Source organism: Oncorhynchus tshawytscha, linkage group LG01, assembly GCF_018296145.1.
Source record: "Oncorhynchus tshawytscha isolate Ot180627B linkage group LG01, Otsh_v2.0, whole genome shotgun sequence".
Taxonomy (NCBI): domain Eukaryota; kingdom Metazoa; phylum Chordata; class Actinopteri; order Salmoniformes; family Salmonidae; genus Oncorhynchus; species Oncorhynchus tshawytscha.
Window position 1 is genome coordinate 94641742 of NC_056429.1, and position 16357 is coordinate 94658098.

Consider the following 16357-nt stretch of genomic DNA (forward strand, 5'->3'; position numbering starts at 1 on the left):
AGTCAATCATTTGTGTTGAGAAAAGGTAGGGGTGGTATACAGAAGATAGCCCTATCTGGTAAAAGACCAAGTCCATATTATGGCAAGAACAGCTCAAATAAGCAAAGAGAAGACATGAAGGTCAGTCAATCTGGATAAATTCCAAGAACTTTGATAGTTTCTTCAAGTGCGGAAACACCATTAAGGCCTATGATGAAACTGGCTCTCATGAGGATAGCCAATGGAGGAGAAAACCCAGAGTAACCTCTGCTGCAGAGGATACGTTCAATAGAGTTAGCTGCACCTTAGATTCCAGCCCAAATAAATGCTTCAGAGAGTTCAAGTAACAGACACATCTCAACATCAACTGTTCAAAGGAGACTGCGTGAATCAGGCCGTCATGGTTGAATTTCTACAAAGAGACCACTACTAAAGGACACCAATAAGAAGAAGAGACTTGCTTGGGTCAAGAAACACGAGCAATGGATATTAGACCTATGGAAATCTGTCCTTTGGTCTGATGAGTCCAAATTTGAGATTTTTGTTTCCAACCGCCGTGTCTTTGTGAGACGTAGAGTAGGTGAACAGATGATCTCTGCATGTGTGCTTCCCACAGTGAAGCATGGAAGAGGAGGTGTGATGGTGTGGGGGTGCTTTGCTGGTGACACTGTCTGAAATGTATGTAGTATTTAAGGCTCATTTAACCAGCATGGCTACCACAGCATTCTGCAGCAATACACCATCCCATATGGCTTGTGCTGAGTGGGACTATCATTTGTTCTTCAACAAGACAATGACCAAAACACACCTTCAGGTGTAAATGCTATTTGACCATGGAGAGTGATGTAGTGCTGCATAAAATGACCTGGCCTCCACAACCACCCGACCTCAACCCAATTGACATGGTTTGGGATGAGTTGTACCAGCAGAGTGAAGGAAAAGCAGCCAACAAGTGCTCAGAATATGTGGGAACTCCTTCAAACTGTTGGAAAAGCATTCCTCATGAAGCTGGTTGAGAGAATGCCAAGATGTCTTCACTATTATTCTACAATGTAGAAAATAGTAAAAATAAAGAAAAACCCTTGAATGAGTAGGTGTGTCCAAACTTTTGACTGGTACTGTAAATTTACATTTTAGTAATTTAGCAAACACTCTTATCCAGAGCAAATTACAACCTACATCTTAAGATAGCTATATGAGACAACCACATGTCAAAGTCAAAGTAAGTATGTTTTTTCCTCATTAAAGAAGTTATCAGCAAAGTCAGTAGATTGTTTTATGAGGGAATAGGACAGGTATCCTATTGGTGATGGTGGTGGTGTTGATGATGGTGGTGGGGATTGTAGTGGTGTTGATGGTAGTGGTGTTGGTGGTGGTGACGATGGTGGTGGTTGTGATGGTGGTGGTGGTAATGATGGTGGTGGTGGTGGTGGTGGTGTTGATGGTGGTGGGGATTGTAGTGGTGGTAATGGTGGTTGTGATGGTGGTGGTGGTAATGATGGTGGTGGTGGTGGTGTAGATGGTGGTGGTGATGGTGGTGTTGATGGTGGTGGGGACTGTAGTGGTGGTAATGGTGGTGGTGTTGATGGTAGTGGTGGTGGTGTTGGTAATTGTGGTGATGGTGATGATGGTGGTGGTGGTGGTGGTGATGGTGATTGTGATGGTGATGGTATGTGATACATTCTATACTATAGGCAGATACTTCATTGTATTGAAATCGCCAGGATAGCACAAGTCAATACTACACTCTGACTGGCTGAAAAAAAGACACAGATTTCGTGACTATTCGAAATCATGCACAAACCATTGACATTTCATATGAGAAATACTGCTAATCTGCCATGTCATATTAACATAATACAATCTGTTTTAAGGTGGCCTCCAACATGTTGTGCCACAATTAAGTATTTTCTCTGAAATGATTCATTCTGATAGAATGCTGTGCTTTGGGAGTTATTTTTTGAGCAGCATGGCGGCGAATGTGGTAACCCAATTCTGTCCAAACTAGGTGTGGTGACGTACTTCCCTACAGTGAAGAGAGGAGTTGGAGACAGTAGTGAGGAGAGAAGGCAATGAGAGGGAAGAGAGGAGAGGAGAAGCATAAGGATAGGAGAAAGAAAAAGGGAGGAGAGGAGAGAGGGAACAGTAAAAATAAGTTGGAAGGGGAGGGGGGAGGGACATCTCAAAGAAGCTGTCTGGAACTATATTTAGTCCATGTGACTTTGACAGAAAAGTAGTTGGCTTTCAACAAATTGTCAAAATGAATAACGCTATAAAAATACTGTAATTAACAAAGGTGTATGTGGTAAACAAGATCCAAACACCTGTCAAGATAATTATGGTGGCAGGAAATGTACAGTACCAGTCAAAAGTTTAGAGATAACTTTTCATTCCAGGCTTTTTCTTTATTTTGACTATTTTCTACATCACAGAATAATAGTGAAGACATCAAAACTATGAAATAACACATATAGAATCATGTAGGAACCAAAAAATGGTTAAACAAATCAAAATATATTTAAAATGTTATATTCTTCAAAGTAGCCACCCCTTGCCTTTATGACAGTTTTGCACACTTGGTACTCTCTAAACCAGCTTTACCTGGAATGCTTTTCCAACAGTCTTGAAGGAGTTCCAAAATATGCTGAGCACTTGTTGGCTGCTTTTCCTTCACTCTGCGGTCCAAATCATAACAAACCATTTGGGTTGAGGTCAATTGGGTTGAGGTTGGATGATTGTGGAGGCCAGGTCATCTGATGCAGCATTCCATCACTCTCCTTTTTTGTCAAATAGCAATTACACAGCCTGGAGGTGTGTTAGGTCATTGTCCATTGGAAAACAAATTATTGTCCCACTAAGCACAAACCATATGAGATGGCATATCGCTGCAGAATGCTGTGGTACAGTGGGTTGCTAAAGTATTCACCCCCTTTGGCATTTTTCCTATTTTGTTGCCTTACAACCTGGAATTAAAATAGATTTTTGGGGGGTTTGTATCATTTGATTTACACAACATGTCTACCACTTTGAAGATACAAAATATTTTTTCTTGTGAAACAAACAAGAAATAAGACAAAAAAACTGAAAACCTGAGCCTGCGTAAATATTCACCCCCAGAAAGTCAATACCTTGTAGAGCCACCTTTTGCAGCAATTACAGCTGCAAGTATTTTGGGGTATGTCTCTATTATCTTGGCATATCTTGCCACTGGGATTTTTGCCCATTCTTCAAGGCAAAACTGTTCCAGCTCCTTCAAGTTGGATGGATTCTGCTTGTGTATAGCAATCTTTATGTCATACCACAGATTCTCAATTGGATTGAGGTCTGGGCTTTGACTAGGCCATTCCAAGACATGCAAATGTTTCCCCTTAAACCACTCAAGTGTTGCTTTAGCAGTATGCTTAGAGTCATTGTCCTGCTGGAAGGTGAACCGCCATCCCAGTCTCAATTCTCTGGAAGACTGAAACAGGTTTCCCTCAAGAATTTCCCTGTATTTAGCAACATCCATGCTTCACTGTGTGGATGGTGTTCTTGGGGCGATGAGAGGTATTGGGTTTACGCCAGACATAGCGTTTTCCTTCATGGCCAAAAAACTAAAGTTTAGTCTCATCTGACCAGAGTATCATCTTCCATACATTTTGGGAGTTTCCCACATGCCTTTTGGCGAACACCAAACATGTTTGCTTATTTTTTTCTGGCCACTCTTCCATAAAGCCCAGCTCTGTGGAGTGTACAGCTTAAAGTGGTCCTATGGACGGATACTCCAATCTCCGCTGAGGACCTTTGCAGCTTATTCAGGGCTATCTTTGGTCTCTTTGTTGCCTCTATGATTAATGACCTCCTTGCCTGGTCCGTGAGTTTTGGTCGGCAGCCCTCTCTTGGCAGGTTTGTTGTGGTGCCATGTTCTTTCCAGTTTTTAATAATGGATTTAATGGTGCTCTGTGGTGTGTTCAAAGTCTCAGCTATTTTTTTATAACCCAATCCTGATCTGTACTTCTCCACAACTTTGTCCCTGACCAGTTTGGAGAGCTCCTTGGTCTTCATAGTGCCGCTTGCTTGGTGGTGCCCCTTGCTTTGTAGTGTTGCAGACTCTGTGGCCTTTCGGAACAGGTGTATATAGACTGAGACCATGTGACAGATCATGTGACACTTAGATTGCACACAGGTGGGCTTTATTTAACTAATTATGTGACTCCTGAAGGTAATTGGTTGTACCAGATCTTATTTAGGGGATTCATAGCAAAGGGGGTGAATACATACAGTATGTACACACCAATTTTCTTTTATTAATTTTTTGTATATTTTTTAAACTACTTTTTTTTTTCATTTCACTTCCCAAATTTGGACTATTTTGTGTATGTCCATTACATGAAATCCAAATAAAATTCCATTTAAATTACTGGTTGTAATGCAATAAATTAGGAAAAACTCGAAGGGGGTGAATACTTTTGCCCGGCACTGTAAACAGTGCAAGCAAGTGTCTTCTTTTCATTGGTGACCTTTAGTATTGACCAAATTGACTATGATTCACGCAGTCTCCTTTGAACAGTTGATGTTGAAATGTGTCTGTTACTTGAACTCTGGAGCATTTATTTGGGCTGCAATTTCTGAAGCTGGTAACTCTAATGTATTGTCTGCAGCAGAGGTATCTCTGGGTTTTCCTTTCCCGTGGCTGTCCTCATGACAGCCAGTTTCATCACAGAGCTTGATGATTTTTGCGACAGCACATGAGGGAACTTTCAAAGTTCTTGACATTTTCTGCATTGACTGACCTTCATTGACAGGTGAGGGCCCTCGGAGTGTGGTGTCAGGAAAATAACCTCACACTCAACGTCAACAAAACTAAGGAGATGATTGTGGACTTCAGGAAACAGCAGAGGGAACACCCCCCTATCCACATCGATGGAACAGTAGTGGAGAGGGTAGCAAGTTTTAAGTTCCTCGGCATACACATCACAGACAAACTGAATTGGTCCACTCACACAGACTGCATCGTGAAGAAGGCGCAGCCTACCTACCCCACCCGATGTTACAAGAAGGTCATAAAGATCATCAAGGACATCAACCACCCGAGCCACTGCCTGTTCACCCCGCTATCATCCAGAAGGCGAGGTCAGTACAGGTGCATCAAAGCTGGGACCGAGAGACTGAAAAACAGCTTCTATCTCAAGGCCATCAGACTGTTAAACAGCCACCACTAACATTGAGTGGCTGCTGCCAACACACTGACACTGACACTGACTCAACTCCAGCCACTTTAATAATGGGAATTGATGGGAAATGATGTAAATATATCACTAGCCACTTTAAACAATGCTACCTTATATAATGTTTACATACCCTACATTATTCATCTCATATGCATACGTTTATACTGTACTCTATATCATCGACTGCATCCTTATGTAATACATGTATCACTAGCCACTTTAACTATGCCACTTTGTTTACATACTCATCTCATATGTATATACTGTACTCGATATCAGCTACTGTATCTTGCCTATGCTGCTCTGTACCATCACTCATTCATATATCCTTATGTACATATTCTTTATCCCCTTACACTGTGTATAAGACAGTAGTTTTGGAATTGTTAGTTAGATTACTTGTTGGTTATTACTGCATTGTCGGAACTAGAAGCACAAGCATTTCGCTACACTCGCATTAACATCTGCTAACCATGTGTATGTGACAAATAAAATTTGATTTGATTTTGATCATAGGTGTATCCGCATAAACCATCCCCAAAACCAATGTAGGAGTGTTCCTAAGTAGCACCTGAGAGCGGGTTCCTATTTGGGTTCCCAATCTGTGACTGCTATTCCAGACATATTCTAATGAGATCATGTTGGCTATGCTGAAGATATATGCACAAGACAATGAAATGTCTAAATTGTCTATATCAAATTGGATGCATAAACTGCCCCCACACCCCGAACCAAGGGAGCCCATGAGAGATGGTTCCTATTTGAGTTTCCACCCTGTAAGAGACTGCTCTCATGTGGGGTGATATTCCTCTCAGGCTGCACTCCTTCACTCCTCCAGGAGTCAGTTTTATATTTCTGTTCAAGCCCCCAGAATAAGTACCACCAATTGAACATAGTATCTGCTGTGAGAAGAAGTTTTGAGGTGTGACCTTAAAAATGTGTGACAATTTCAAGCAGCGCTAGTGGTGATATTTTAGGTTCACAATTGATTATGACAGCGATTTTGCCAGGGGAGGCGCACAGTAGCATAATCAGTAGCCTATAACCAATGTTTTATTAAAATCTAATGAACAGTAAAACAGTCAACAGACAATCCTGTTTTTTCTTTATTTTGGACATAATTTCTTTTCATGCAGCTTGTGTGAAAAGTTTGGACTATGTGCGATGCCCGTTGGATGAAAGGTGTCAGTGACTGTAGGAAGTCTGTTTAGGAATAGTTTTTCCTTTATCATTTTGTAAAAAATTGGTATCTTCCACTTTCATCTGTTGGACCTAACTGTCAAACCAATCGCTGTCCTTGGATAATGAATCTGCTTGTAGCTTAGGCTATTTGCCTGCTCGTTTGTTTACCTTTCATGTGGCAAAGTCATTTATTATAATGGTTAGGCAAGGTCCAGTTGTCCATGGCTCCAAGATGCAGGTGTCCATGGCTCCAAGATGCAGGTGTCCATGGCTCCAAGATGCAGTTGTCCATGGCTCCAAGGTCCAATTGTCCATGGCACCAAGATGCAGTTGTCCATGGTTCCAAGATGCAGTGCATTTTCGAACTACAAATTCAATGTGTGTAGACTAATATATCCATGTTGAAGCCAACAACAAAAAACTAGATAGGCTACATGTTTGTTGTACCTAGGCCTATTGTAGGGTTAATGTATACAATTGAATATACTATCTTCAGTGAATAGGACAAATAGCCATGCCTCCTGCCATAGAGCCCTTAGGCCTACGCATGCACACAGCGCCTTAGGCTCCTGGAATTAGAGGTATGATTGATGACATCATGCTTCTGACCCGATCCTATTTAGAACTATTGGTGGTTTAAAAAACAGATTGATTTTTTTCTGTTTAATTTGATTAAAAATCAAACTTGTTAGAAAGATTCACCATCCATGAAAACATATATGGCTCAAATGCAATTTTGGCTGTTATTTCTGGAGAAGTGCAACTATGATCTGTAAGTTGGTTCCACGATGTTTATAAAAAATGACATGTGAAAGCAGTATAATGGTGAGTGGACATTACCCCTTTCTCTGTGCCATACATCTTTATCCAGCTCCTGTGAAAAGTTTGAATGTGTGTAAAACCCTCCATAGTCTGTTGCCTTGTCTGTATTATACGTCCATGGGGTGCAATTATGGTGCCTGGAACTGTATTTAAACATGACCTATTTAAAAAAGTTGTTTAATTTTAATTAGAAATGGATTAGAATTATACAATGTTTTTAGGCCTTACCAATAGCCTATCCAATTTAATCTTGCTCATTGACTAGGTTTGTCATGTCCATGTCCAGACTACACTTTACATTAGGCCTAGCCCCTATATCAATGTAAATGCTATAGCCTATGTTTAACAATGTGTTTCCATATTAAAGAGATGCAATTAGAGTGATGTTGACTGTAAACATGTTCAACATATTAGGACATATGAGGCAGGCTATTTAACAAACTAGGCTATGATGGACTGACATTTGAATTGGAGTTGATGACAACACAATAGATGACCGTAAATACACAACTTGAAGCGATCACATATTATTTAGCAATGGCGCATGTTCTGATTGGCCATATAGGAGCCAAGCCTTGACACACCCACAACTTGTTTATTCATCAAAACCCAGCCTTTTTGCTCCACTGTCAGCTACTGCGCCCATAATTTTGGTTGTGAAAATAGCTGACACACCCCTGAACCTATAACGCTGCCGCCAGCGTTAACATTTACCATTGTGTAAGAGTTGTTCAAATAAAGCCCTAAGTGTGTATCCCTATGGGCCGTGGTCATAAGTAGTGCACTATGTAGGGAATAGGGTGCCATTTGGGATGTAATTTAAAGCTAATATGGTCTTTATACTTTATCAACAAAGCCAACAAAGTGCAACAAGGAAATGACAATAATAGAAAATAGAGCTGTTCCAAACAGTAAAACTATTCAAATTTCCAACCTCTGCCTTCAAATCACAGGACAATCTGGTCCAGCATTGCACCAACATCTATAGGCCAAGATTCAGCCACAAAAGCAACTGAACAATGTATGAAGTCGACTTTCTTCTCTGAAATTCTAACCTTAAAATCAAGCAAAATGTCACCATGAAAAGGTTTCTTGTGTATTTCATAAAACTACTTAATTTATAATGCTTAGATAATGTTATTGTAATCACTTATCAACAAACAGTAGATCTAGTACAGGTAGCATACTTAACAAGGTCTGGAGTCTTGGCTACATTATATTATGCAATGCACAACGTACTGCATATAGGTACTGCATATATTATTCATATATGTGCATATCATGTCCTCCCTCTTCTTCTAAATGTGTATTACTATTTATAACTTGAAACATTCAGAAGGCGCTAAAGTCATTGGAGATGAAACAACTTCATAGGTCAACCATTCCCCTGGTGACCTTTTGCAGGTAGAGGCAAGACACCTTAGAGAATGAGGAACACCTGCATGTTGGGCTAATGAGCCCTTGCAGGAGCACAACCACTCATTAACAACCTTAGAAACAACTATGACGACATATGTTAAAAAAGTGTTGTATAATGATGAACGTATTTTGCACTGGGAATTATTGAATTATTAGTTAGGGCCTACAGGCGTATAGGTCTGTCGGCCTAGTATAGAGGAAGGGATGACGTGCATTTGCTGTAAACTGTAAGATTATTATTAGCCAACCTCTCTAAATGTTGGAAAACTATCAAAGATCATGTTGTGTTGTTGTTTAGATAAAGGGGAACTGACGAGTATTGTTAGTAGGCCTAAACCAGGCAACGGTCCGAAAGGGAATCCAGATATCTTACCGTTGCTGCAGTCCTTGCCCTGGTATCCAGTCTGCGAGCAGTCGCACGTGGGTTGGTGGTTAATGACATTACAGACCCCTCCGTTTAAACACATGTTGGCCGCCGCACTGCAGAGGTCGTTAATGACCCCCGCGCTGTTTAGGAGAGCCGAATCTGTCTTGTTGACCTTTACGTCCGTTATCCATCCGGTAAAAGGCACCTGGTCCTTGACAGCAGCCAGCGTTAACCGTAAAGCCACAGAGCGTAATTCCGGCGGTATCCCCCCAAGGAACAGGTAGCTGAAGACAGTCATATCCTTTCTTTTCGACTTCACTTCGACCCATTTCACTTCTTTGTCCACCATTAGCGTCGTGTTTTTAAAGTTTCTCTTTATTGTCACCGTGTGCCACTGGCTGTCGTTCACCGTGGTGTTGGTTAGAACCATTGCAGGCTCAGCGCAGAAGATGGAGAATCGAAGACTGAGTTTACCGTTGTGTATTAGGAGTTCCAAAAAGTCACAGAATCCCTCGTCATCGAAATACACTAACAGCCCGTGGGAACTCTTGGTTTTCATGTTGAAGCTCATTTCACTCTCGCAACATGCATTCCACATTGGAAACCTGGCCCACTGGCCCTCTGCACCTGTAAACTCCATAGAGGCCCCTATGTCTACCATACAGCAGACGAGAAGGCATACCCATATTAGATGGGCTCCATGCCGCATTGCAATAACCATGATGTGGCCAAATTGTTCTTTAGGCCTCGATAGGCTACAATACCGCTAAATCAGATTTCAGGCGGGATTTTAATTTATCAAGCTATAAATTAGGGCTGAGTGATGTAATACACGGACTGACCATTAACAATTGTGCATATGAAATGACACATTGTATACCTTAACCAATTGTGTCGTTGTCATATCCTACAAGCAAGCTATAATAGCCAGCCGGAAAAAATATATAATCGTTGTGTATTGGTCCACTTCTCTGTCGCCCCTAAATCCGAACTCCTCAGTCTTATTTTTTTTTATTCGGTCAGACGATTTCCTTTCTTTTATGATCCAGATTTTCTTCCAAAACAGTTGATGGTGATTCAGAAATCAAATAACCATTTGTTATTCTATTTCTCTTAGTTTTGGAACATGCATAAAGGCTACTTTCGGCCGGTGAGAGGCAGCTAGAGCGCACCAACCGGTTCTACTGCTGCTGAAATGGCATCGATAACCCTCCTATTCACCCCAAGAAGATGTAGCCGGCATCCGGAATCTTTGCTTTTGGCTTCTCACCCTGCATCCTCCAAAACGGGCGCTGAAAAGACCCCTCCAAAACAGAATGGTTGTAATTGGCTGATTGATAAGCGTTGGGCGCGAAACAAGCCAATTGTCCCCCCTCCCCCCTCCCCCCAAGGCCAGTCTCTGATCCACAAAGCTTCGGCTTATAACATAATGAGAAGATGATCTGTAAAAAAGAAAAGAAACATAAGAATAGACAGTTCATTTTGTTTAGTCATCCTTCCCTTTATCAACCCTAATAGGTCTTCACAGGTCATCAAAAGCAGCATGATCCACAACCCGCTGGTAGTAACCAGCTCTCACAGTTTTACATCAGAATTAGACAGAGTACTTTCCATGAACTCTGTCATTCCATAAGTGTATCGGAATTATAAAGGTTGTGTAGAAAAGTATTTCTGCTATTCCAGAGAATCATGCTTATCAATTAACTGCTAGAATCTTGTTTTGTCGGTTTCCTCATTATTTAATCTACCTTTTAACTCAGCTTCCAACAGAACTATGATAAGCGCATAATTGAATATTGAAATGATTTTGGAAATGTATTGGTAAGTATTGGCATGTATTTGAATATGCCCAAATATACAGACAAGTGTATTTTCAAATAGAAATATTTAAATACTCCATGTATTTGAACATACGTCTGTTTAGTAATATGGGTATTTGAAATGTAATTGGAACAAGCAGGCTAACTGAAAATAGTTACAAATAGCCGAGTATCATGAGAAATTATTTGATAACCGATCGAATACTTAAAATCTAACTGATTGAATTCGGACACATTATTTTTAAATATTCAAATACACAGAATATAAGTAGGCCTATTTTAAGATGCAAATGCTTAAATACGCATGTATTTGAACCCAGGTCTAGACGGGCCAGACAGAAAGTGGCATTTCATTCAAACCTAAAAGAAAACCATCCAAATAAGCTACCCCGTTTGCTAGACAAACCATAATTGACGGAGGACTGAAAAATAGTTACAGAGATTCAAAATATATCATGCCAAATTTACCATATAGAATTCTAGAATGCCATGAAGATCAACATGAGATTCCAACCGGTCCCATTCCACTGTCTATCTTAACACATTCGATACTTTTCTATAAATTCGCACCTTCTACAGCAAACAAAATGAGCATGTAAATCTGTTTGTATTAAGCACTTGCCAACATCCCCACAATCTTTCTAACAATTAAATACAATCTATTGATGACACAGTTCAAAACGACTGAAGTGCATTTTGGCTAAGTTTTCAACAGCTGTTCCGTTGCCCGTCTAGCAGCTCAACCTATCAGAGAGACATTAAATCATACATCAAACTGGGTATCGTTAACCTGCATTTAGAACCCGATCATGCATGTCTAGGACCGACTCAAATCATCATCTAAATCATATTTTTCCTTTCCGAAGTATTGGAATGTAATCTCTTGTTATGTACAGCACATTTAATATTAATTCGGCTACCCACCTAATAGCATCACCATGCAGTATTCTTCGACTCAAACTACCCCAATAGATCATCCACACTAAAAACCCTCAACCTCACACTATTTTAGCAAACTCTGAATTACTGCATCACTGATCATCAGAGACCGAGAAAAGAGTTGGCTTCACTCTCTTCTCCCCTATGTTCTAAAACTCAGCAACATCTTCATAACGATGGAAAATAAGTCTACGCATGGTCCTGTACCTTGGCTCTTCCCCCTATTCGATTCTCAGATAACGAAACAAAGTAAGATAAAACAGAGGAGCGGTAAAATCCTGTGGTTATGGTGAGGGAGACACTGTCCAAACGTTGCAATCTTCCTCCCTGCAGCGCTCTGCCACAGACCGTCAGAAGGCAGAGACAGCGAGCGGGTCACGTGTCTCCCTCTGTGTAGCTGCCTGGCTGCCGTCTACTGGGGAGGGGAGGGGCCGAATGCTGCAGCGCCTTGGACAGCAACGCGCGCCGCTGCTACCGGACGAATTTAATACATATCCGTCCACATTCACCAACCGACACCAGTTGTCGCCTCGACAGACCTAGGTGATGTCACATTTCGTTATAAAACATCCACGAATTGCATGTTGATGAATTAGTGAAACGCACAGAGGTGGAAAAAAATACGGTTACGGAGCAGGGAACATTTGTTTTATGTCGGCAACAAGGGTGGCAAACGAAGGAGAGAGAGGAGAGAGAGAAGTGATGCAATTCAACAACTTCTTCGTATCTCGTGTGCAGCGACGGGATGTGGCGACGTTTGAGGCCGGCAGGGAGTTCTCCTGATAATGGGATTGTTCTTACCATGAACACATTCTGTTAGTTGAAGTAGTTTACGCTAAACGACATAATTGATTCCCTCGGGTTAATATAACACAGAGGATTATAGTGGACACTGTCGTTTAGCAAGTCTCACAGCCTACCAAGCAAGCGTATTCTGCAGCCTAAAATGTTCAGATCTTGCCTCATAACCTACATCAATACTACACTGTATGGATATTGTGTATCATAATATATTAACCTACTTTGGGAGTGATGATACTTGAATATCCATGTGTAACTCTGTGTTGTTGTATGTGTAGAACTGCTATGCTTTATCTTGGCTTTATCTTTATCTTGGCCATCAATTTTTCTTTATGGAACCCCCTCTAGTTCTTTCTCACATATCATTTGTCATGGGACATACCTTTTAAGTATTTGCAGTTCATCTAGTCTGGTTCCAAATGTAGTACACTATTTCCAGGCCCACGGGGAAAGGGTGTGATTTGGGCTGTGGCCATACTTCTTATGAATAGAGTTCTGCCTCACATAATGGAAAAAGTGAGCATAGGGCTTGCACTCAGGCTAGAATGGTGCCTTGCTTGTGCGTGAGAGAATACATATCTGTAGAAAAAGTGTGTCAAAATGGAAGGAAAAGGTATTTTCACAATAATATCATATTTTTCTCACTATAATGAGAGTGCAGTGAGTAGGCTAAACAGAGATAGTGCACTTTATATTAACGTGGGTCTTGAGAGTTCCTCTCTATAGGTTCATACAATGATATGACAGCTAGTGCTGGGCTATGTCAGAGAAGCTGAATGCTTCCAGTTGCTTGCATTCTAATGGTTATATACATGTTTTTTTATTTAATTTATTTAAAATGATTTATGTTTTGACCTTTATTTAACTTGGCAAGTCAGTTAAGAACAAATTATTATTTACAATGACAGCCTAGGAACAGTGGGTTAACTGCCATGTGCACTTCATTTGTCAATAGTCTAGGTCACTGGAACTCAGTGCAGCAACACAGTGCAACAGCGGTTGCGGTTCCTTCAGCACCACCAACTCTAGTACAGTATTCAAAGCACACATGGCATTCTATTCACACACAACTCTATCATGATCAGGACCATGGACAGCGCACATGGTAGTACTGTTCTTTCAGCACCAGCAGTACCTCCAGTGAACTTTTCAGGCCCATGGACAGGGCACCAGCAGTCACTCAGAAAAGCACACCAGAGCTCAAATACTACGAATCAGGTTTGAGAAGTTAGCAAGATAACTTTGATCAACTCTTGTGTTGAACTCGGCATAACCGATCCTACAAATGTGGCTCACCTTTCAGCCACTTAAATTTCAATGGCAACGAGACCTTCAGAACTAACCTGCTCTGGGGCAGGCTAACTCAGGGCTAACTTAAATTGTCTTGAATGAAGTGTTAGAGCTGTGAGTTGAGGACCAGTCAAATTAGATTCTCTCCCAAACAGTGCGTCATCATCCCCTACATATTTGAGGAAGAATACGAATTAAATATTTTTTTAATAAAATGTTATTTTGGGTTAAATACAATAATAATAATACCAATACTAATAAAACATTTCAACACAAATCACACGACACAATCAGTGAAGACAGAATGCATTTGAAACTTCAATCGCAGTAAAACTTTCATATGACTTCAACTATTTTATTGATATGAGTGGGGAAAAATGGGCTCATAAAATGAAAAGCAAACCCAAACAATAGGCTAAGAAGATGGCACTTGTAAAATCACATTTCCCAACATAGCCTGCTGAATTTGCAGGATATATTTTCTTTCATTTTGATTTCAGCATTAAAATGTGTCACTGACTCGGCATTCAACTAGCCAGATGTGACATGCACACCAGGGCACCAGCAGTAACTCAGAACAGCATCACAGCAATACAGGACCATGGACAGTTAACTAGCAGTAACTCAGAACAGCATCACAGCAGTACATGACCATGGACAGGGCACTGGCAGCATCACAGCAGTAGAGGACCATGGACAGGGCACCAGCAGTAACTCAGAACAGCATCACAGCAGTACATGACCCTGGACAGGGTACTGGCAGCATCACAGCAGTACAGACCCATGGACAGGGCACAGGTAGCATCACTGCAGTACAGGACCATGGACAGGGCCCCAGTAGTTCAGCACCATGGACAGGGCCCCAGTAGTTCAGCACCATGGACAGGGCCCCAGTAGTTCAGGACCATGGACAGGGCCCCAGCAATACAGGACCATGGACAGGGCCCCAGTAGTTCAGGACCATGGACAGGGCCCCAGTAGTTCAGGACCATGGACAGGACCCCAGCAGAACTGGACCATGGACAGGGACCCAGCAGTACAGGACCATGGACAGGGCCCCAGCAGTACAGGACCATGGACATGGCCCCAACAAAACTGGACCATGGACAGGACCCCAGCAGTACAGGTCCATGGACAGGACCCCAGCAGTACAGGTCCATGGACAAGGCCAAACATGTAAAAGACACACCATCAACCACTTACCCTCACCTTATGCCCTTGGGGGAATCCCCGTCGCCATCTTGGAGGGTGGTCCAAATGATTAGCCAAGCAAGGGAAGTAGTTTAGTTGGCTTTGCGAGTGTACAATTATGTTCACTCCTGGGCCTGAAACTCCTCCATAATTCAATTTGCGACGATTGTACATCCGCTAAGAAAAGTCTGCAAAAACGTAAAAACAACATCAATGGAGAAGTCAACATACAAGTAAGTATAAGTAAAATCTAATGCAAATAAGTTAGACATTTTGCTGCTACGTAAAAAGTAAATATGTTTTTGTTTGGTTATCTTTTTTAAATTGTGGAAATAAAACATTTCTCTTCTTCAGAAGTTCCTGCTGGGCAGGCTAACGTTAGTTAGCTAATTAATTTGCTAGCTTCAAATTCATCCAGCACCACCTCAACATCAACATAAGTGAACATGGTATGTTTCTGTGTTTTATAGTAAAAAACATAGAGATAGATCAGGGTCCAATGACATCATCGATAAGGGTGGTTAAATACCCCCATAATATTGGGGGTATTGACTTGCATTTGGAGAGAGTGGCCAGGTAAACAAAACCTCAGCATGGAATGCTGTCTTACCATGTCCATAGACTGCTTAAAGGGTACGGAAAACAAAATGTAGTCTAATCTTCAATATAGCCTAGCACCAGGAAGTGCACATCAGTCATGCAGGAAACAATTCATGAATGAGCTGGCCGTTAACATTTGAGTAATAATGTACTTTTAATGCTATTAAAATGCATAATATTTAGCAAACCTTTGTTAGGTTCTTATTTTTCATAGTAAATAAACCACGGACACTAGAGAAGCTTTAACCAAGTTAAATTATTCCCAACGTTTCTGTACAGCTGTAATCAGACAGCAAAACATTTCTCTCCATCACAGTTATATACCTCCTAATTAAGACATGCCTTCTCTCCAATCCTTACATCTTATGGTTTAACAGGAAAACAGTAACAAGATACCAAACCCTTATTACTCCCTTCAGGTGACCTGTCCTCACCTCCTGACCTCAACCCCTCCGTCTAATCCACAGAGTTCCATCTGTCTCCCCTGTATCAACACGGTGCTCTGCTCCTGTCCCCCAACACATTTCAACACATTCAGCAGCTATCTGTCCTTCTACAGAGACATAAAACCCTGGCCTATCATTCATTTACTATCTCAATGATCAAAGTTCAGCCGAAAAAGTTGAATAAACCAAATGCTCGTGTGAGAGCAATAAGAAAGACAATTAAACCCATCAAGAAGCACGCTGGTGAATGAAGCTCTGAAGTAGTCCATCTGCCATAATAGCAACTATATT

At 41.2% G+C, this 16357-nt stretch overlaps 1 protein-coding gene across 1 annotated transcript in view; it reads right to left on the reverse strand.

Moving 5' to 3' along the window:
• The window catches only part of LOC112261488 (neurexin-1a), a 159591-nt gene extending 147507 nt beyond the window's left edge, over positions 1-12084 (reverse strand). Inside the window, exons 1-2 of the mRNA XM_042328474.1 lie at positions 11946-12084; positions 8986-10421 (exon numbers count right to left, since the gene is read on the reverse strand). Of these exons, the coding sequence (XP_042184408.1) occupies positions 8986-9700 (715 nt within the window). The 5' untranslated portion in view covers positions 9701-10421; positions 11946-12084. The remainder of the gene's footprint in view (positions 1-8985; positions 10422-11945) is intronic.
• Between the last annotated feature and the right edge of the window lie 4273 nt (positions 12085-16357).